Source organism: Aythya fuligula, chromosome 4 (assembly GCF_009819795.1).
Source record: "Aythya fuligula isolate bAytFul2 chromosome 4, bAytFul2.pri, whole genome shotgun sequence".
In the NCBI taxonomy this organism is placed as follows: Eukaryota; Metazoa; Chordata; class Aves; order Anseriformes; family Anatidae; genus Aythya; species Aythya fuligula.
The window spans coordinates 10,314,950-10,339,596 of NC_045562.1; the positions used below are offsets into that span (position 1 = coordinate 10,314,950).

Here is a 24,647-nt window from a genome sequence, read left to right on the forward strand (position 1 = left end):
TTCCTCTTCCCTGTTCAGGAGTTGAAGTAGTGGCACCTCTTTTCACTGCATGAGTGACATCTCAGAAATGTAGGAGTCTTCTCTGAAGGCAGTTAGCTGCATCTGTATTTGGCCATTAAACCACAAATTCCTTTTGGTTTCTTGCATCCAACATTACCAACCTTTGACTGCACCTGGAAGGGGAGATCATGCTCCCTTCCCATCTCTTTTGCAAGGGCTGACTATCACAAGGCTTGCCACTGAGACACAACTTGGCATTAAAACAAAACATTTTTGAAAATGGAAGTCGCTTCTTGCTTGCTTCCCTTCCTGCACCAGGTTATAGAAGATTGGGATGAGCAGAAATCTTTTCTCTGTGACATTAAACTGTAATTTCTGAGTACAGCTCTGGTACTTTGTGATGACAGAGTCCGATATATCACAACCCTTTTGTCATAAGACACAGAGTCAGAAGAAAAACCTCTGTAGACTTTCACTTATTTAATTGCATTTTGTGGCCTCACACTCAGGAAGGTTCGTTCCGATTTCAGCTTTTTCCAGATATCACAGGTCATGGCTATGACCTGCAGCTACATTTTCTGCTTCGAGCAATAATAGAGCTATAGCTATGTGGAACAGCCCAGAGAAGCAGGATACAAAAATGCTGCTAAATTCTACAAATTTCTGCAGAAAATATGCCCTTAAAATAAACAGAAAAATTACTGAGTTTTTAAAGGGAAAAAAAATCAAAAGGGACAGTAATCAAAACAGCTAAAGTCACATCAACAGTTAAATAGAATGAGTGTTAAAGTCCAAGAGCAGACATTGTTTCAAAAAGATAACATGAGGTTATGTTTTCTGTTACAAGTCGTGTTCTAATAAAACTCCACCTAGTTTCCAAGTCTCTCTAACTGCTCTCTTTTGATCAGATCATTTTTCATAAATTGATATTTAGTCAAAACTACCTGCTTGTATACAATATAAAGGTTCTGTTTAACAGGGAACTTGGATAAAATATAATTAATTTCCTTATCTAGGAGAATGACCTTCATAATTTACTTCAGGCTTCACCTCTAGAGTGTCATGGCTCATTTCCTCATTATCAGAATTAGATTTTAAAACACTCCTGTCCTCCATAAAATACATTTTGTCTCTGATTATATACCTATAGAGGAGTGTGCTTGAAATTATTTGTACCACATACATGCCCAAATGTTTCAGATGCAGATCAGAATATAGGCTGTGCTCAAAGTGCTAAGAGATTAGAAAAACAACAACAAAAGATATAAAGATGAAGATAAAAGAAAACATAGGATGTGATCACATGATATAAAGACTTAGCGACTTTTACTTAATTCAGAGAATTTGGGAAATGCAGAAGCACAACTCCCAAATTATCATTAACGTTACTTTTAAAAAAAGGATTTGGGAAATTACTTTCACATACCAGAAACAACCCAAACCAGTCGTTGATTGCTTGGTAGTTGCCAGCACATGCTGTGAGGCCTGCCTGTGAACATGCATTTCTAGTTGGACAGTGATGATTGACTGCTGGAGTGATTTTTGTGGACAGCACTTCTCAAAAAGATGTGGAGGAAATCTGGATAGGACGTCCATTACTTATTTAAGGAGATTGCTTTGGGGGACTAACAGCCTAGGGTGCTAGATAAATAATTGGCATCTGGGAAGATGAAGCACCTCTCATTTGCTTTGTCTCTATACTTCTGTTTGATAAAATACCCCAAAAGCCTTCAGGCACAGTGGCTTTAAACATTTAAGTGTACTACTGATATTATTTAATCACATCACAATTTGTATTGCCCTCTTTAAAGTAAACTACTAGCAGCGTGTCAGAGTACATTAACACAGCAAACTGAAGTACTGTCTTTAATATATGAAAGCACATATTGGGCACTTGAACTGTGAGTGGAAAAACGCACATTGCAAAACCAGAAATGATCTGATCTCGATTTAAAGTGCCAGTAGTGCAAAATATCAGCCTATATAGTTACTACAATGGTGATGTGAGAAAATTCACTCTGCACTCCAGCATCAAAGGGCTTAACACTTGTCCAGTTATTTACTCATTTTTTTTGATTCATTTTTTTAAAAGAGGAAAAGAAGGCTAGTAGCCTGCCTGAGAGTCATATGCTTTTTAAGCAAAAGTCTGGGAAAGAAGTTCTTTCAGGACCATTTAAACTGCTGTCTGTCATTTGAAAGCGGAGGCTCTGTGACAGAAAGTTCAAAATACAGCACAAAAAATTAATGTTGAGCCAAACTTTGGCAACTGGTGTTCACTTTAGGAAAATCACTCCTGCTATTTTAAAGTCACGAGAAAGTATGAGGAAAGAAAGACTGAAAAAAGGTAATGAGGGTATGCAATGCCAAATCCTAAATGCCAACTCCTTGTTTTGATGCATGGTCCCACAGAAATGCCTCCAGCTGTATCGATCACTCTGAATGTTGTGATAGGGCTGAGTGTAACAGTGGGATGCTACTGGGTTTCCTGGTCACCTGAAGAGAAGAGGTTTCCATGGAAACTCCAGTATTTTTTTCCCCTTAAACCACAACAAAGATATACAGCAGTCACGAACTGTGCGTTTGTTGGGTTTTAGGCACCCACTGAGACAACATGGAGAACAATAACTACAGATGCCAGGATTTTGCCCTGCCTTGCACCATACAAGGCCTCTTACCCCTTCCTCCTCACTTCTTTTCCTCAGCTATTTGGACACTATCCTTCAGAAACAGCTCTTCAGCTGCACTAGTATTTCTAGTTTAAACTTGATCTCTAGTTTAATATTCTCAGATTTGCCATCTGTGAATGCTGTGGACTATTGAGGCTTGCATCTCTTTTCCTGAAAGCATGTTTTTAACATTGTATAAAGTACTCTGGAAAAAGCCATTCTTGATGGAGGGAATGATTTTATTTATTTTACTTTTATTTGGTTTTAGGGAGAGTGGGGGTTGAGCTGAACGTTGTTTGTTTGTTTGTTTGTTTTTTTATCTTCAAGTATCTGGAAGTCAAGCACAGTTTACAGCTGCCAGAGTTTAGTGTTCAAGCTAGAAACAATGATACTGGAAGTTGCACTGCAAGTGAAGAAAACAGCACTACAGTAAGAACTCGGAACTAGAAAATACTGGAGCCCCAAATTCCATGTCAGGAGAGCTGTGGAAGTCTTGCAATTACTGTAACTGCTGAATCAGTACGATGCCTTACTCAGAATAAATCTGGTCCTTTTACAGCTTGCAGTATGCTCTTGGTAAATTACCTTCAGGCAAAGGAAGGTCACAATAGCTTTGAAATTGTTGCTGAAAATGTGTTAAATATACATTCTGCTCCTCCTAAGCAAAGCCTCTATTGCATGCCCTTTTCTAGTTCAGCCAATACCTACTCTTCCCTTCTCCCTGATCTTCTCCCATGCAAGCCCTGTCTTCCCAGCTGTCACAGGAGTTGTAAAATCTGCTTTTTTCTTCAGCTGCCAACACTTGGACTCCTCATGGCATATTTCTGCAAATCAGAGATATGGCTGGTTTTGTGGGGTTTGTAGGACTAAAATGAGAGAAACGTGGAAGGGTACCAAACTTCCCACCTAGAGCTTTGGGAAAGGGTCAGCGCCACCACTGCTGCTACACTGTGAGATCGCATAAAGGGTTAGGTAATTCAAAAAGCATTTTGCCATATTTTCTGAAGTACTGAAGTGCAGATGATACATGCAGTTGGCAGTTGCCAACATTTCCAATAGTTTCTGAATTTACAATGGAATTTGATATCACTTCTGAAACAGTTCTACTCCTTTCCCCCTAAATATTTTATAGTTCAAATCCTAGTCCAAAATGATTTCCCCCCCCCTCAATATTGGTATCAATATTTTTTCGCATCAAAATCTATTTTATTGGGAAATAAGAAAGCAAACCTGGAATGAAATGGAAAGCCAATGAAGAAGGGCAAACTTGTAAAGGTTTAATCTCAAACTGAACATGCACTGGCTAATAAACAGCACCATGAAGGCTAAGAAATTCGAAGAAATAACTGACACAAAGTGACAGAAAGTTTAGCAGTCCATGAAATCTGTGGATTTAAACAGTTTTCCATAGCAATCAAAGAAACAGGAAAGGACAATCTTATTACACTCATCTAGTCCCAAAGGCCAAAGCAGATTTATCCATCAGGCCATAATTTCTGACCATAAAACTTTGCTTGCATAAAATCCTGCATGTGACCTTCATACACACTGCTGCCCTACAAACCTCTCTTACTCTACAGCTGAATCCCATTTAGTTATGACTCACTGCCTTATTTACTTCACTGATCACAATAAGCTTTCAAAAGCCATTACGAAGGCTTGAGTTGGTGTCTGTAAGCATACTCTGGTGACTAACCTGAATGACAAAAAGGTTGGTTAAAAAAAAATAAAAGTAAAACCTATATTTATATGATTGCAATGGGATAACTTGTCGAACAAAGTGGATTTCAAACAACATCAGTCAAATCTATTTGTCATGCGCTTTAGGTAGCCTATAGAATAAAACATTGGATCTTTAGATCTTTATATTATTTAAGACAGGTAAAACATGTTATTGTCAAAAAAACAAAACAAAACAAAAAAGTAGGAAAAAGGAGTAGAATAAAGGTTTGCAGTACCAAACAGAAACATTTGCCACAAGCTTTAAGATACTGGCAATAGATCTCCAAGGACCCTTCATACACATTGGGTATGGGTTCTGTTGAGCTCTGACAGCCCTCCAGATGCTGTGGGTGCCTCTGGCACTGCTAACATCTGCAGGGTTCGCTCTCTAACGCTTACACGCAGGTGAAAATGGCAGTATAGGGACTGTAGAAAGTGTACTGCTGAAGGAGGCTGATCAGCAAAAGCCCAAGTATTATTCTCTGGTTCAAGCTACCATAGCCCGCCCATCCTCCACTTACCCTCTTAAATTTGGGATAGGAATTACGGCGAACAATAATACCTGCATCAGTGAAAAATGCTTTCCCCCAGATACACGTAAATCGGTATTAAAATAATAGGACTTTGTGGAAAACAGAAGACAAGGGAGACAAGAGAATAAGTAGCAGTGGACTGAAACCTAGTGGTGTCTAGCAAGGTAACTCGGCTGAGAATCCCTAGGAAGCATATATTTCACATGAGCCCTTCAGCAACTAGATTGTCATATTATTAATGACAAATTAAGGATTGCAGGTAATACCAGGCCTTCAACCATAACATTTAGCTTTTAATTACTGTATTGAAGTAAGCACATGAATAATAAAAAATGTGAGAGAGATAGGAATGCAGTGATTTTCTGACAAACAAGAAAGAAGGGATGTTTGTATTTTGATCTAATTCCCCATAAAAGAAAAAAAAAAGTCCATTAAAAAGAAATATAGATATGCCACCTTTCAAAACTAATTACAGTTTAAGTATATTGTGGAAGGCCTATCCCACCCCTATTTAAATACCGCTGTAAATTGAAGTCTCGGAAGAAAGCAAGTCTATGCTATTACAATATATATATTACTGGCACTAGTATAGACTCTAATTCCCTGTTTTGTAGTGCTTGCAGTATTAACTTGCTGCTGTGCAAAAACTGACTATCACTTTTTCCTTCATTGTCCATACAAGGACAACGTAAGTTCCTGATACCCCTTTGTACTACCCAAGGTTGGCACAGCACACACACACACACAAAACCACAAACAAACAAACAAACAACAACAAAAAAAAAAAAACAAGCACAATCTTCCTCTCACTCATGCAGGCACACAAATATTTTGAGACCTCACATAAAAGAAGAGCATTATAAATATCGTGAAGTATCTTGCAGTGAATTAAGAGAGGAAGAGAGGAAGGAAAAATCCATATTATACATTACCATAGGTACATACACATTTCAGCAGCTGGATTACAGCTGTCCCGAGATGGTCTGGCACATGCTACCTACTTGCCTCAGCCATCCCTCTTGGCCACACTCCTCTGCAAACCTGTGCCCACCCTGCTGCAGCTCCACATGCTAGCCACACACCTCACTGGTCCCTCACCCTCCTCATCCCAAATCATCTGCCTTGGGCTTGCTTTCCACCCACCACAGTCCAGCCTGCCCTCGATACATCTGGATGGAGCGCCCCTACTGCCCTACAAGACTGAGACACGAACAGGCTGTAAAACTGCATGCATCACACTCACTGTTGGTCCTCTCTGGCACAGCATACACTGAAGGGGAGGAAAATTTCCCTAACTTAAAGAAAATCAATTTCATCTCCTATTTCTGTGCTCTGCAACATGCTTATAAATCATCCCTGAGGGCACTTCCAGTGATATTATGGGGCATGTCATTCACAGCTCTTCTGCAATAAAACCATTCAGCTTTGCCATACAGTTTCATTGCTCCAATCAGAACCACTAATGAGATGTCCTACGGTACAAATGGAAGACATTTCAGGACACCATAATAATTTATAAAAAAAGATTCAGAGGAAAGAACATTAAGTACAGTACGTCAGCCAGTCCCATCAAATTAATTATCTTTACATTCAAAAAATATATATAAAATATCTGAGTGTTCCTGTTTACGTAGTTTTGGGAGTTGCTTGCTAAAAGCAACTCCCTAACTAATAAAATGAAAGAAAAGGTAGAGATCATACGTACTGACCATTTATTAAAAATACATTTGTAAGTATCTTCTCCACAAATGCCTCATTTTATCAGATCTTTGCTCATGGGCTTCCTGTTTTTTGAGATTTATAATCTGAGGTAAGTTTGTACGAACTTTTCCTATTCACTAAAAGCAGTATATTTTATACAAATTTAGACAGTTGTAACTTATCATTATGTCTAACACTTTAAATGAACATTCTGCCAAACATTGAAAGCTCTTATTTTTAAAGATTACCCTATGGTTTCAAGATGATACAGAAACAAGCCCAAATGCTTCAATGATATATATTTAGTATTTTCTACATTGCCTTTTTTTTTTTTTTTTTTTTCTCTAAGAATAGTTCTATTCATCTAAGATTTCTGTGTTTTTCTACTTACAGGTTGGACTCACTCCACACCCCCACCTCCCAAGGGATAAGGCATGAAATATGTGGCAACAGTTACAGATTCTCTTCCCTGCTATTAACATTTGTAAGAAATTCAATGAAGAACAGGAGAAAATTGATATAAAGATGCAGAAAAAAAAAAAAAAGAAAAGAAAAGTGAGGAACCTGGCATGAAGTAATTGAAACATTACAGTACAATGCATATATTCAATTAGAACAAATTAAAAGCAAACATATTAACTGTAGAAAAATAGGTTAACAAACACCTTTTCACAGATATTGCATGCGCAAGATTAAACTTTGTTCTTCACTGAAATTATACAAGGCTTTGCTAGCCATGGAGCTGTATGCAGCCATGCATTTACAAGAAACAGCTTTTACTGGCAAATACTTTATTGAACTCATCAATATCACAACAGACCTTTTCCCCTTGACACATGATATTAAAACTTATGTCAAATCTACTCCATTCACGTTTCAGGTATTGACTATATTAAGTTATTTTCGAAAATGACAAATGTAACTGCTTGGCAAAAATGAGTAATTGAACATTGAAGTATAAGGTCATTAACTCCTTTGGCATGCTTTACTTTTCTAGACACTCCTACCTTCTTTAAACCAGAAATAAATAAATAGATTTCTTAAAACAAAGTTCTGTGAAATAATTTGCAAATGCTCTGACTCATTGATAAATGAAATTGTTAAATGTTACTGTTAATCGACATGAATCGCAGAGCATCAACTAATATTATCCATCCGGACCAACTGGGAAAAACTACTAACAGTGCAGAAAGTTTCTAAAAAAGATTGACCTCACTTAGCCATTTCCTCCCCTCTGGATTCTAAACTTACGTGATAGCTTCAGTTCTCATGATATTTTTTTTGAAGACTAGAATAGATTGAATTGATTTCATTTGAAATACTTTCAAATTCACATGTTTTTCTGCTTCAGCCTTCTCAAAGTCCAGATTGTAATGCTTCTTGCCATACAGATCTATTCATTGCATGTACAAATGAAGCAAAACTATGAAATCATACATTTTCAAAAATTAAGAATGTCACTGACAAAAAAAAAAATTAGATAAGCACCTTTTTATTAACACTACCTTGTCAACAGCCCATTGAATCCAAAGAGATATTAACCTTTAACTTCACAGGTATTGCGGCAACAGTTTGCAAGTTAGCTAATTAAATCCGAAGTTCTACCTGAACTCAGAGTGGCCAACACAAGTATAGAAAGTCACCAATTTTTGTTTTCTTTTTAACATAAGTCTAATAACATACCAACAATAAACATATGTTCTGTATCTCAGAAAGAGGGTAGAACAAGGAAGAGATACAAATGCTTAGGAAAAAAATTCGAATCCATATTTCTAAAGACTTCATATAGCTGTCTTTCCAAATAATTGCTCAGTCACAGTGGTGACTTACTAATCCAGCTCAGAGGGATTTCCAGTATTGACTCCTACTATCATCTTACTGTTATCAAAAAAAAAAAAAAAAAAAAAAAAAAACCAACCAAGCAACATCTTCATCTCTTGCACAATAATTGGACAATGACAACAGATGGAGTGAGTACGCAATCATGCTGGACACAGGCAGCTTTCTGAGTCACCAGGTTATCTCTAATCCCTCCTATAAAAGAGGTAACTTCTTCAGGTGTATGTGCTGAAAAGGTTAGACACACCACAACCTATGCTTTCCAACTAAGTAAGCTGGTATTTGTGTGAAATGAAACCAAGAAGTAGTATTAAGAGGTCATAAAGAAAAGACTACTGGTTTGACAATAACTTCAAAACAGCCTGAAAAAGATGGAGGATGTAGTCAAACTGTCTGACTTCTTACCATTTTGCAATAGTCTATAATTGCAAAATAGATAAAAGCTCAAGTTTACAATCTGAAGTCACTAGACTGACACAAACCATACCAGCCAAATCCAAAATCAAAAGCATTATTTAATAGTCTACAGAAAAAGAACCCAACAAAAAGTACCAATGTCTTACAAAGGTAAGAAGTTACCATAGTAGTACTTTGCATACCTCTGAAGAAATAATAGCAGAAAATCAGTTTAGATACCTTACCTTCTTGAACTGCTTGAAATGGATTGTTGCCATCCACAAATGTCACTGAACACGTGATTTTCTCCGTTTGTAAGATTTCATCATTCTGGTTGAGATCAGCAACTGCCATTCGAAAGACTTCCTCATCTTTTTTGGCAGATTCATCAAAAATCGCCCCTTGGAAAAAGAAAAAAAAAAAAAAAAAAAAAAGAACAAAAATGAGGTTGCACATTTTTACCTGTAATATAATAAATAATTAATCATAAGTGCTTAAGACATATTTTATGCAATAACATCACCTCTTCATTCACTTCCAATGAGCAGTTCACTCAACACAGTGTCAAGAAGTTACTTCAAAATAATCAGATTTTCTGTGTTTTAACATAATTTAGGGCAGAAGGGGAAGAGAAGCATTGACTTTTCTCCTTCTGAAGCATTGAAATATTGGGGAACCCTGGCTAGGCACAAAACAAAGTATCTGTATAGGAACACTGCCAAGAAATAAGAACTAATTACCTTTCCAAATGTGCCATTTAATACATTGAATGACCATGCTGGGCTAGGATTTGTGTTGAACATTATGTTTAGTGACAATTAAATAAAAATATAAAGTTCAAATAAGGTGAGAATAAGACTAAAATTGTAGTAGCACTGGGAAAATGAGTTAGAATTGACAACTGTGATCAATAGACAGGTCAGCAGCTGATACACACTATTTCAGGTCTATTTCCTGTCAGATTTGTAAAACTACCATTCCAGCTAGCCATCTGACTTTTAAGTCAGTAAATTAAATTTAATAGGTTAATTAAAATCATTTCTCCCTTTATGAATCTGACAGAAAGTGTCTGTTCTGCCTTTTCCTCAAAACCTTCAAGCAGAGCATTGTAAACGGGAAACCATTAAACTCAGGAGGAGCTGGCAGAGTAAAGGCTTTCAAAGCTTGTACAGCCAATTCTTCAGGTGTACTGAACAAGAATTCCCAGGCTAGAGGATTTAGTTTTTCACTTTGTTTAATCTATACATTTATTATTTTTAGCATCACTAATTTCCCTATTATTTTATTGTTTCTTGTATGAACTATTTAAGCAGACGTGGCTCAAATCAGTGCGATGGTTCTATTAAGAATGTTTTATGGTTTAAAACCCCTAAATCACGTCTGTGAGGCTTTCAAGCACCTCTTTTTAGTAGATTAGAGTCAAAAAGGATGTCTCAAAAACAGACTTCTGAAAATTGTATTTATTGTTATTAAAATTCAGGTTTATTTATTCTTGAGTGTCCATTGTCAATACAAAACTGAACTAAGGCAGTGTATGTGGTGAGGCAGCCAAAGATAACAGAAAATGCAGATTACTGATGATTTCAGGGAGAAAAAAAAAAAAAAAAAAAAAAAAAAAACTGCAAGTAGCATGTGGAAAAGAACTGAAAAAGATTGACACAAATAATGGCTACTTTAAGAGAGGTAAACTTTATATACATTATTTATCATATTTTTCCACTGACCTCCAACACCCATATCCCTGCCAGCACCACTCATTCTATGTGAGCGTCATCTCTTCATACAATCTGACCGCTTTGACTTGAGCGTTTTCCCTCCTGAAGCTGCTGCCATCTGGAACAGCTGTTCTTTACCTCTCCACCTCATTCACCTGTCATCTCTGTGCAAATCTCAGCTGAAAACATTCTTTTTCCTCCTGTGCCTCCATTTCTATTTCCCTTGTTTTATTTAGCTCCATAAAGCAAAGCCCCACATAGCTGAGAAAACACTAGGTATGCAAGATGCTGAAAACTGTGCCTTCTCCATGAAAAGGATTATTTTTGTATCCAAGTAGTATTTAAGGGTATAAAACACTTTATCAAATGGAATATCCTAAAATATGCATCATTTTCTAATTGCCTAAAACAGTTGTTTTTCTAGTCTCATAAAACTACTTGTGCTTGTCTTTTAGGTAGGGCACACCTATGCTGCTGATGACTGTACAACATACCAAATATAGTTAGCAAACATTCAGAGGAACAATTTTACGTGGTTACTAAATAAAACTTAAAATTTTGAGGAAAAATGGAAAATAATGATAGCACTCAATCAAATTCTATTCCTGTAAAGTAATTCTGTAACAAATGCCTCAGAGGAAGAAGTGAACACGCTACCATTGCATGCACACACACGCAGGGCAGATGTTGACTCCACTGCAGAACACAGCAAAACAAAGAGCTTCCAGCCAACGCTGCAGAGTTCAGCTGGGAGATGTCACCTTAAGCCTAGTTTTGTTGCCAGAACAACACGGGTAACTTACAGAGCAGTGGATGCAGAGAAGTCCAAATTATCTAGAGTTTCTTCTGCATGAGCCATCACAGAAATTCACTTCATCCTCAGCAGAGAACTGCTTCCAAGACAGTGCATTCACCAGTTCAGGATCAAGTTTCTCAACAAATTAACTTTTCTGAAAATCTTCTTGTTTTCCACACACTGATATCCCTAATAAAATCATTTCTAAGCCGGATGCAAATCCTACCTCTGATGGCATCTGGACTTATAAAGTGCTGGGTTAGATGAAACTCCGTGCAACATTCAGAAACGATGCTTTTATTCACTGTACTACAAATGCTCCAGTTTTGCTCCTACTGTTGCCTTATTTCATTCATAGCTCCATGTATCAGGCAGAAATTTCAAAACTTCTCATCTCAACAATACTGTATCTGACGTTTTAAACAAGCTACCTTACAGAAATTACTGTATTACTCATGCGTCAGTTTATGAATATCTCCTCCGGTAAAACAAAGAAATATGTAAATTATTTGGAGAAAAAAATGCAGCCATAATTCCTGCCCAAGTATCCTAGCTGGAATTAGGTTATCTTCCTTCAGAAACCACAACTTTATCCATTAGAAGATCTAATTTCGCTACACAAAAAGCTTTTTAAGATGCACCAAAGACAACACTGTTACTCTCAGGAGATGCCAGTGCGCAGCAGCTTTGAACAGTGAGGAGAAAAGAAATTTTATTTCCTAATTGCTTGTCAAGGTTTGTTTAATTTCAGTTGATAAATAAAAATGTGAAATTGGAATTGAACTCTGGTGGACAGAAGTGAATTTTCTGATGTGAAACGTGCCTATTGAAGTTTTTACAGCTAGCGCTAAATACAGCCCTTAACTACTTTTGTATTGGAAGCTATCTTCTTCCCTTGCTGAGGCTGGATACCATGCTAAAATTCTGAAGCTTATTTTTCCAAACATATTCTTTTAATCAAGTCAAACAAACAAAGAAAACAAAATAATAACTGAAGTTTATCACACTAACTTCTACATACTTTCTCCTTTCCTCACAAGCAGCTGCAAAATGAAAGAACTGGAACAACCTCAAAGTCGTTTGGACTATGTTTCCAAAATGAACACTTTTGGCTATGGGGAATAATTGTTACAGGAAGTAATGGAAAGCTGAAAGATGAAGCAAAATTATTCCTCCAGATACTGACTCTACAAAATGATGCAAAAGTACTGTTTGGAAAAGGAAAAAAGTCTTCAAAATGATATAAAATTAGCTGCTGTTCATTTTTCTTCCACCCCCACTGCTCACCTCAGCTGAAAGAGGCCTCATACTAAACATGTCATTTCTAACTATACTCAAGGAGTATTGCCATGCTTGCATCAGGAGCCAGTGTGCTGACACAGCAATTACTTAAGACCAGTTTCCCCCCCCTGTTTTATTAGCATGTCATTACTTTCAGCTTTATTTCAGAATCCAGATGAGGACAGCACAAATGCAATTCTCCACTGGCTTTTTAAAAACCTTCAGCGCATCAATAATGTCTTGTAGCTTAGCAGAAAATTCTTGTTTTTTAACCATCTCATTCACACTCAATAAGGTCACCAGAAATCTCAATTTAAATGAACCTAGGACAAATTAGAAAAAGGTTTGATAATTTCGCCAAGCACCGATGATATCATTAGAAAGGCTTTCCAAAGATCGCTTGTCCTACTGACCTCAACATATAAAAACATAATCCAACTCATATATCATTGGCTATTTCTAGAGAATTTTCTCCAGCCTACTGGAATCAACCCAGAAAACATAAAAAATGAGATAGAAACTCATCATAACTGGAAGGATGAAATGTGACGAGATTTAACCAACATTCATGTTTTCACTGGCTAAGGAAGCAGAAAGTCCACTGCTTGCAGTGTTTTAAAGTATCATAATCTTATTATCTATGAAAGTATGACATTTCTGCACCTCTATGCCCCATGTTAGTTAATTTTGTGAGAGTATTTCATTTCAAAAGGGATGGGGAGTATATGGATTACATGCCATGTTAAGCTGAAGTCAGAGTTAAATTTCAGATCATAAGCTTTTTCTTCACTTTCTCCATTCCACATGCATACCTCATCAACAAAAGCAGAATACACTTGGCCCAATAATTTACTAGTTCAGAAGTCCAGGAATGTTTGTAGAGGAAAAATACATATATATATATTCTTATTCTAAAAGAGACACTTAATACAGCTGCTGGGAGAAGGAAATCCATGCTGTTACGACTCAGGAGTGGAAGCTACTAGTTTTGAGTCCTCATGCCAAAACTCATCTGACATGTCTTGAAGGACATGTGAAATAAGGTTAGGAAGCATTAGTTTCTAGGTGCTTAAATCAATGGGGCTGATATTTTTGATCCTGAAAGATGGTGTAGGATAAAATCGCATGTTATTACTAGGGCACATGAGCATCCGTGGGGTGGGAAATTTTGTATAAAATCCATTCCTTTTTAATTATAACAGCAAATGCCTAGTGGAACTGCAGACCATCATGTTTTATTGACTCAATATGTACATGCAGCAGTGGATGGCCAACTATATAATGGAGGTACAAATGGAACAGAAGTCCTCCATCAGGACTCCTCTGTAGCACAAGGGAGTTTCCAGCAGATGTGTCCTCAGCTCCCTCACATGTCACACTACAGACACCAAGCAAGGCACAGGGCTCGGCTGTTGAGCCTCTTGGCCCTTGGGGACCGTAGTTGGTTCACACCCTGCCAACGTGGGGCTCTAGTTTAAGGCAGTGCCAGTCCCTTGATGTTGAAGTCAGTAGCCTGGTTCATTTGTTCCCCAGAGATTCCTACTGCTGTGCCATGGTGATATCAGCACCACAGAATCTAGGCCATGATGAAGTTTCTGAAAATGCTCCTTGTTTTTTCATTTTAATTTTTCAATATTTTCACAGCTCCCATGATGATGGTGAGCAGCAAGGTACGCCCAGAAGCACCGGCATCAGTTCCTCCTGGGTGGAACAAGCCCAAGGTAGACTGGTAGCCTGTGGAGGAGGAAAACTGGCTGCTAGAGTAGCTCTGGCAAACATACAGAGCAACCACAACGTGGAAACAAAGAGAAAGTAATGCCAACCCCTCACCTCACCAAACTGTAAAGGTAGGGTTTATCTTTCTACTTCATTTATCTCTTATTTTTATGAGCAAACCTCAAGAAATTGAATGATGTTACACCAGCACATGTTTTTCATTATTATCATTTCTTGTGCAAATGCAAGAAGCATCAGACCCACCATCCTTTATTTATTTATTTATTTTTCCAATGGAGTTTTGGAAAAGTCTAGTTCTAATATGGTGATATGGTAGAGCTGGATGAATTTTTTTTTTCCTATATTATTTTTTTTTGAGGTCATGCCATGAGCTGTCCCAATTTCACTGAGACTAATGGTGCTGGTTCACCACACATTACATATACTTGCATACAGCAGGAAAGGTTGTAGCTATCTCCAAAATACATTACATAATCCATCGCAATTGCATATATTTTTAATATTATTTGTCTAATGAAGAAAGTCAAAAATGAGTAAATATACTGTCTCTACCCAATCAGAACACAGTTTTTACAGAGAAAAAAAAAGCAAACCAACACAAAACATTTTCCACTTTTTTTTTTTTTTTCCTCCACACAACAATGAAATCAAAAGTTAAACAGTTGGTTTGGAGAAGAAGTATTCCACCATGCTTCCTCACTCATACCCAAGTTCAGAAATGCTTTCTGTGTGTGAGCCTGACTTCAGGCATGTGAGTCATCTCTCTCAAGTCACACCTTAAAATGAGACAAGTAAGATCTTTACTAGGTTTAATACAACACTGCCAACTTTGTATGGTACCACACACTCAAACAATGGCAGAATGTGCCTCTGTTCACTGCAGGAGCTATAAAACAAAAAGATGTAGCCCATTTCTGCTCCTTTTTAAACTGAATTACTCCCTGTTCTCAGAGCAACGATGTGGCTGAGACATCATGCAAATGATGCAGGAGTTCCTTCCATTTGTTGCTTTTTTGCTTTGTGGCTCTAAATATATAAAACAAAGGGGAGAACGAGGAATTTCTCAGTTTTTTCAATCTGCCAAACTGCTAGAGGCAAGATCTATTTCAAATACAATGAAAGTAAGAAAAATGCGGTTATCATCTAAACACAGAGAAGGCTCTGCATCCTTCTGCTGAAGCAGGGTTGTTTTTTAACATACCAATCTCACAGTAAAACAACCATATAGTTCTGCCTTTTTTTTTTTTTTTTTTTTCCTCTGTAGTGTTGTTTGTTTGAAATGACTACAGGAAGGTATTTGTATTAAATGATATCCCACACCCCCACACCTGTCCCCTGAGCCTACTACCCAGCTATGGAAGCATGACAGGTTAACGAAGAAAACAGAGACTCAGCTTTTTACATTACAAGTTTTTCTGAATGGATTTACATATAGTGAGAGGCAGTGGTTCAGGTATTGTATGACACACCTATTAATTACAAAGCAATAAAGAATTTCTAGAGAAGCAGAAACAAAAGCCTGAAGGTAGAGAACCCATTGTCTTTGCATTGCCTTTTACAATATTTAGTTTCAACAACACATTTAGTGATAGTCTTGGGTCAATTAATTTGTCCACAACAGGTGCTGGAGGAGGTAGTGCTCTCAGGAAATATTAAAAATTACTGTTCTCACAATCTGCAGTGCTATTAAGCACATTGCTTTTTTTTTTTTTTTTTTCCTGTTTAATTCTATTGCTATGTTGCAGATACACATCAGTGTCACTGGGAATTATGTTCACAATTGGAAATAACAGACTCTAAGATCTTATCCTCCTTATTTACACTGTCTGTCAGGCACATATGCACAAGCACGAACACTTTCCAATCACTGTTGATTTATTTTGAGCTCATCCTGACAGACATTTCTAATTGTTCTCAAGTTCTAAGCCACCATTTAACACTTATGTTTAATACAACAAATGATACAATTTGTCAAATTCTGCTGATTCTCGTTAATCTCATAAAAAACAGCTGTCTTTTGCTAGCCCCTTTCTGGGAGATATTATTGCTGGCTGGAGAGCACAAGGAGGAGGGAAAAAATTGGGAACATTAAAAATGCATTTTCATCTACAAAATATCTAATAAAACGTATTTTTAAAAGGTAATTCTGGAAAATCTACTGGTAAATAATACATTATCTTTTCAATTGATCTACCTTCTACTTAAGTTAAGTGATCCTTCAGTAGAAAACTAATGTAGTAACTACAATATCAATAGGAATAACAATCGGAATATGCCTCATATATGTTTACAGTTACCTAATTGATGGCACATGTTGCAGAATCACAATGACTTTGTTCCTGAAAACCCCAAATTACTGCACAAATACCAGTTACGGCATTGGAGACTGCTATCTACTTCTATACATGATACGGATACATATTACCATCATAAAAACAATACAGTTTTTACACTATATACCTTTCACAGAATAAGAATGAAAGTATTTTCTCTGCACTGTTCTACTAAACACTTGATATGGTGATTAACTACAGCAATAGAATCTTCACTTTCGTTATGCAACAAATGAGCTGATAATAATGTGAAGCTTTTCATATTTTCTATCATATCCATAACTATCAAGTTTAGGTCTAGCTGTGAAAAGCATCTGGTTTGGTAGATATTATTGCCACATTATTAATGTCCCATACAGAAAGCTGATGTGATGACAATAAATTTGCTGAATACTATCTTCATTTTTCAAAGAGATATTTAAAAGATGCTATATAATGTACATTAAGAACTTGCTTATATTTCATTTTAGAGCCAGAGCAAACAATGATTCAATTTACTATATAGTCATCTTTATTAGCTCCTACTTGTGAATGCAAGAACACCTCACAAAGCAATGTTAGTGTCAATTCATCCCCGAAATCCTAAACAGCTGTTAAGCAATGTCATTGCTTACTATCTTCTACTCTCATACTCCTTGCGCTGCCTCTATGTCGAACTTTACTTTGTCATTTCTGAAAGGTAAACTAATGTTTCATTAACAAAATAATGCAGACTACTGCATAGAGATGAAGAGGAAACCACTGCCAAACTATTTTTTTTTTTAATGGTGTGGAGCAACTGCAGCAACTTACTCCACTAGCAGCTGAACCTTGAGGAGAAGAAGATTACCAATATGCTAGAGATGTTGTTAATATATACACATACGCCTACATATACACATAAAAGTGACAAAAAGACTACAGTAAGAGATTTTTTTTTCAAGACAATTTCTGCTTTCCTTTCCTATTTGTCTTTAAAATTTACTCAAGCCTTTTGCTCCAAATAGCTTAGTCATTTCATGCAGTGGAGCACTCTGGCTTACAATACTGGAATACAGGTGTTGACGCTAAAGATTGCCACTTGGAGGGTACTACAGGAATAAAAGGTTATTTATTGAGTACCACACTATATAAATCCAGCCCTTTTGTTGTAGATTACATTATTAAAAAATAAGACAGAGCTGCTGAGTCAGCATATCATTGAGAAGTCAGATAACTCTGAAATATATTGCTGTTAAAAATCTATCTGATCCTATGTGAAATGTCATGAACACCATGGTCAAGAATGAGATGACAGCAGGAGGAAAGCAGCAGCCAATAACTGTTTTATGTGCTCCTCTAAAAATGAAAAGCTGACTGAAATTAATCCCTTCCTTAAACAGCTTTTCTTTTCATTAGAGCAGGTTTTTATTCTGCTGCATATAGAAGCGTTCAATGAATCTACACACAAACTCCCTCTTTAAATGGGAATGGGAGAAAGCAGACAAATTAATCTTGTAGTCATCTGGCCCAACCTGCAATACCAACGCAGGATTTTCCCGTGCAATGTCATTTACATTGCAGTTGGAAATTAATGTATATAACCTTCTTCACTGTTACGTCAGACAGAGGGTAACAAATATAGGTTTCCTGTTTCAACATGAATAATGCACACACAAATGTCCTAAGAAATATCCACTTTCCAAAAAGAGTACAAATGTCCCTGTTGCTAAAAACATGTTTCCTATTTGCCTCTCAGAACAGGTTTTCTGGATTAGTGTCACTCTTTAACTATAAGCATTGTGTTCTACTATTTTGTTAACCCACCCTCCTCTAAAATGTTCAGGGCTCAAAGTGACCTCATAATCATGGATGTTGAATACGTAAACTGCTTGCCATTTTTTATAGAAGAGAGTGCCGTATCTTCTTTGTCACTCTTACTCATAGTTAGAGTGTGGTTTGAGATTAATTTCTACTTCTGCAATTCATAATTTACATCTTTCTAAAACAATACAGACAGAATATAACTCACAGATAATCTGAGTTAGACTTATTTCAAAAGTTTCATCCAAGAAATCCTGGTAATTCTGGTTATAATTTTGGAAGGATTAAGTATGAAAATGGAGAAAAAAGAAAATTTAATTCTGTGAGTTCCTCCTTGAAAATGACTGAAAAGTTCTGCTTTAAATTCAGTTCTCTGCTGCAGTTTGACTTCGTGCTTTGTTTTTAATAACACCACAGTTCCTCAGTGATATAAAGCTCTTTGAAAATTATAACACTGTCATATGAAATGTCTATGAATTTACATTTCCCAAAGCCTCACTGCAAGTCAATTAAATGCAGTCAAGTTCTGTTGAAAAGCAGTTTCCAAGGAGCAACATATAAGAAGTCTATAAAAAAAGAGTCATAATTTCTGATTTTAAGACAAATTCAGCTGTTTCTTATGTGGCAAATTTACAAAGCAAGACTGCAAGCAGTTGAGCTATTTCCATATGTGTCAGGCACCTCTCTCAATCCAAATATCCCCTTCCTTCTTCCCACATTTTTGGGAGACTTCTGTGATGGTGCTATATAACAGGATATTTGCAAACCTGAGGCTGAAAATGTCATAAGCAGCAATATATTTTCTTTGGGAATATATATATTCTGAAACAAATTTAAGAAATTACTGTATAATTTTGCCCTATGCTCTGATGAACAATTACTGTAACTAAAGACTGGGGCTTAAGATGAACTTAATTCTCTAACACTTAAAGAAATAACCAAGGAAGAAATAAATGAAGCATACTTTCTACTTCAATCTCCAAGACCATAGCTGTTCTGTGCTCAAATCAGTCCGAAGCCTAGAACCAAATATTTTATTTCAGACATTACCTCTCAAGAGCCACTAACAAAGAGCCCTATACAAGTGAGTAATAATATTCCAGTTTTACAGAGTAAGTAATATTAAACAGACCTGATGATTTCTATATTCATTGAAAAAATCTTTTGTAAAATGGTTCTATCTGGAGGCTGTCTGGTTCTAAAAGATTTGTATGGAATTCAAGAGTTACACGTAGAAATACACGTATATTTGGTTGGACTTGATGATCTTGAAGGTCATTTCCAACCTAAATAATTCTAAAATGCTATACACAGTGACTTGCCCGGACACTACAAGTAATTATTCGCTTGTTAAAACTAGTAAATCTACTAAAAATGTAATTTATTCAGAGTACCTGCTGTTATTTCTACCGTTCAACTAGTATAAGCTTGGAAGACTGATATGAAAAACAACATCAGTATGATATTAACATAGATCCATCTTATAGGAAAAATTAATAGCAAAAAGTGAGGGGAGAAGGAATGCTTATAAGCTGAACATAACAAAAAGCTTGTGCATAATCTCTTCAAAATGCTTCTGACAGAAAATAAACAAATAAATAAAAACTCTACTTAAGCTAATGGTTATTAAATCGATTTAACATATTGTAAACTTGAAAATAGCTAAGAGAAAAAAAAAGCTAAAATTATATAGGAAAACCAAGAAAGCAATCTTGTGGCCAGTCATATTCAAATGTAAACTTGCAATATAAAGACTGAATAGGAATAAAATCAAAATGAAAAATGAATAAAACAAACACAAACAAACACAGAACTAACATTACTGAAGGAACAAAAACTTGGTTATTGTTGCATGATCTCTGCTGATCAATCCAAGGTTGTGATCCAAAATGAGGCAAAAAGTTGTACTTTGGCAGCAGCTCGTTGCAGCCAGCAAAATATTTTGAAAATTTTTCTTCTTAATTTACAAAAGGGATTAAAAAAAAAACGTGCAATCCCCTCCCTGCCCCTTCTGTCCCCCTTCATCATTAAATTAGACTTTCTTTTTAGCAAAGCCCTAATACAACCTAAAATATTTTGTGTTACCAGACTGGGAAGAGATCAAGGTTTTGTTTTGAGTCAGCAGAACAGTGCCTGTAAACAACATGTGCTTTTTTTTTTCTGTCACATTTGATTACTACCCAAGTGATGAATGCACAGGAAACTGATGTAAGAAACATAACCTTCATACTATTACTCTTGTAGTCACTTTTAGTATTAGTCATTCTCCCAGCTCACTACTTTAAGAAAATATGTTTCTTATATACTACTTCTGAAACTTTGAGGAGGTAATCCTAATATATATAGGAAAGATGGACACCAAAAGAAATTGGGAAATGATTTTACAAAGCCCAGGGACAAGTTACGTTCAACCCTAGAATCCAATGTGTGCCCTTTGCACTGAAATGATTTCAGCACATACATTTAGCTGCATTGTCCAGACACCCCTGTGTTAATCAAGTCTTTCTGCGACTTGGGAAAAGATGAGCAAACCTTGCTCACACTGACTTTGCCTGTAGGCCTTTCACATGACTAGGCAATAAATCTTTAAAATTTGTCTAGAGAATTTTCATCTCATCATTACTATATCACTTAATTATTGCATCATTTTTGTAGTCATTATTACTGTATTATTACCAATAAATACAGAATACATTCACTATATTGTTGCACATTTTATCTGTGAAAATGTTGAATTAATTTGCCAAATGTCTGCACAAGACCATGTCAGAAATCTACCTAATATATATGTGTCTTGTGCCCATACTCGTGGTATTTGAGCTCCTTAATGAAGGTTAGGACAATAAAATGAAGAAGTAAACCCTGCTACAGGGCCTCCCCAGCATTGCTCCAAATAACTGGTTTTCTGGCAGATTTTTATATCTTTTAGATCTGTTTCCATGCCCAAGGAGGATATCTAAGGCATCATTATCCCACATTTAGTAGTAACAGAAAACGCATATTTTAAAAGGGAGTATTTCTTTACCGAAGTCATGGTTTCCCACAATAAATGTTAAAAAAGTAAGGTTTACTGTAAGACAAAATTCTTCAGGAAAACTATACTGCCTAGGACTTGAGAGCTATGTACTTGACGGGCTGCCTAACATAGTATATATACTAAACTGGCCCTCAATAAAGATGAATATTTACCAAAGAAATAGAATGATAGCAAGTATTCACATTCAGATCTCCTCTCTTCATCCATATCCTGTGTTCCTGACACACTATGGTATAAGACTGTACTCAGATATCCTCTGAAGTCAAACTGTAGGTTACAATCCACAGTGCAATATGCAAAATTCAACCTCCTGCCTGGGAAAGGGAAAAGGCACCAACACCCATAACAACAAAGCTTCTAATGTTCTCTTCCATGACTCCAGAGAAGTCTCTTTACCACATAAGTATTTTGTTTATGTGTCAAGGTTTTTGTAGTGGGGGGCTACAGCGGTGGCCTCTGTGAGAAGAATCCAGAAGCTGCCCCATGTTAGAGAAGGGCTGGTTTCAGCAGGCTACAAAGGGACTGGCTGCTGCCCAGAGCCAAGCCAATAAGCAACGTTGGTTGTACCTCTGTGAGAGCAGATTTAATAAAGGGGAAACAAACAAAAACCTGCACCACACACAGTGAGAGCAGTGAGGACCCACCCTGGAGACCCCAAGGTCAGTGGAGATGGAGGGCAGGAGGTTCTCCAGGCATGGAGCGGAAGTTCCCCTGCGGCCTGTGGAGAGGCGCCTGGTGGAGCAGGCTGTCCCCCTGCAGCCCATGGGTCCCACATGGAGCACATCTCCACGCTGCAGCCCCACCATGGGTGGAGGAGCCCCCAGTGGAGCAGGTGGAGGAGGCTGCGGCCCATGGAGAGCCCCCACAGGAGCAGGCCCCGGGCCGGAGCTGCAGCCCGTGGAGAGGAGCCCACGCAGGAGCAGGGGTCTGGGGGGGGGAGCTGCCACCCGTGGGGGACCTGCGCTGGAGCAGTTTTGGAACTAGATGACCTCTGAAGTTCCTTCCAACCCAAGCCATTCTATGATACTGCAATATAAGTCAGTGTAAAGACCAATAATTATAAACTAAAATCCATCAATGAGGCATTTTTACCGAAGTTGAGAATTTTTTTTGCACTCTTGTAAACAAACCTGTTAAGATGATCTAGCAAGATTTGTGGAAGTGGCTACAAACTTAGAGAATTGCTTCATGTTCCTAGTATACTTCTCTGCAACTGCCTTAAGTCAAGTTTTAGCTGGGTAGTATTTAACATCAAGAGAGTTCTGGCACAAATGTGAAAATAAACCTCTCAGCCTAGCAAGAAAAACAGAACAGAACAGCAGTATGAAACTCATGACTTAACAACAGAAGTCTATTTAAAAAAAAAAAAAAAAAAAAAAAAAAAAAAAAAAAGGTACAGGGCTTTGATTATTTTTAGTACATTTCCTCTACTTAGACATTTTGTTGTGCATTCAAAGCTAACTGCTCATCTATTCAAGTGTTTACTGTGCTTTTACTATACAAGGTTTCGCCATTTTGGTGTCAAATGGATGCAAAAATCTCTCCTGTTCTGAAAACAGTTCAGGCTTTATTTTGAAGTCAATTGAATTTTGTTTCTATGGTTCAATATTTATTTACAACATGAAGGGAAATGCCCAGTAGGAACAAAATTGCATTTGGTGTCATTACTGAATTAGTCTATAGGATTTGCCTCAGTCTCCCAAGTATCATTTCTTGTCCTGGTGGCAATGCTTCAGTCTGGATGTTTCTGCACACTCTCCATGTTCCTAGCCAACTAATACATGACTTTGTCATATCACAGAAGCTGACTCCAGTTCTGAAACAATTCGGGTCTGTTATGTAGTTCATTACAAATTAAGTTGGCGTAGCTACGTCTTGGAAAGCTTTATCTTGCTTATTATTATTATTATTATTATTACTTAAAGAACGAGGAAAAGAGGATGGAAAATTAAAAAAAAAAAGAAAAGAAAAAGAAAACAGCAAAACTCCAGCATATTAGTTTGAACCTTACTTTCATCTAATGAATAAATCTGCTTGTGAACATATCTTCTGTTATATTTTGGCCATTTTATTGTTGTTGAATGTTATTTTCATTTCTAAACAACCCTATCAAAATCTCAGTATCTGCTCACAAACGTAAAAGTGTGCAGAAGTTTCAATGAGCATCTGGTGGTTATACTGCAAAGCACATACCAAGTTACCCTGAGATACTGGAAATAATATCTGTGTTTAAGAAAATATTTATTGCAATTTTAATTAAAATGGGGGTTTAAAAGAGTTTTTTGATGCAGCAAGAAGGAAAGAAATCATGGTAATCACTGTAGAGAGACTAACCCCATCTTTTACCTGCTTACAGTATTTACAGACTGAAACAATCTTGGTAGGAATATAATTAAGTGCTTGTTTGAGAAACCAGAACTAATTTTCAGAAAGATTATTTGTGACATATTTCCCAAGAAACCTGAAAAACTCAGTGGGTTTCAGGAAAAGCTTGACACTTGGTCCACATTCTTTAATAGATTATTAAAGCACTGAGGACTGCCTGAGAGCTCATCATGGCTCAAGCCCATATCATCATCTCCAAAACAAAACCATTCAAAACCAGATTCTCATCAAGCACTGGAGACTGAATGCTGCTAGGGTATGGAGTCTGGTTTATATCAACCACAGGAAACTAATAGCTTAGCTTTTACTCTACAGAGCAACAAATCACCAGAAGATTATAGACTGAAACCCTTCACCAGGAATCCTTATATGTTCATCAGTTTAAATTACAGTTTAAATGCTTGTCTTGAATCCTTTCACTTCAGTGCAAATCCTACAAATGGACGTCAGGATGACAGTGCAGCTCTAGAAGCTGCAGATGAGATTTAAAGAAACGAAAGAATAAAAGAGGCAGAAATGGCAAGCAAGTTAGTAAAAAAGAGTTTCTCACTTTGCATTATTTGTGGTTGATTTGCAGTGGGATTGGAGGCATTATCCAGGCACCCTGAAGTGGACATGATTGTTTTGCACCAGAATGTGACTGTGCAAATGAAGTACTGTACTGGAGTACTACAAATATAGAGTAATTGGAGGCTCACTTTTTACATGTCATTCTCAAGCATCT

At 36.9% G+C, this 24,647-nt stretch overlaps 1 protein-coding gene across 1 annotated transcript in view; it reads right to left on the reverse strand.

The window, feature by feature from the left end:
* GRID2 (glutamate ionotropic receptor delta type subunit 2) overlaps positions 1-24,647 on the reverse strand; it is a 709,039-nt gene that overhangs the window by 559,458 nt on the left and 124,934 nt on the right. Inside the window, exon 2 of the mRNA XM_032187515.1 lies at positions 9,103-9,258. Within this exon, the coding sequence (XP_032043406.1) occupies positions 9,103-9,258 (156 nt within the window). The remainder of the gene's footprint in view (positions 1-9,102; positions 9,259-24,647) is intronic.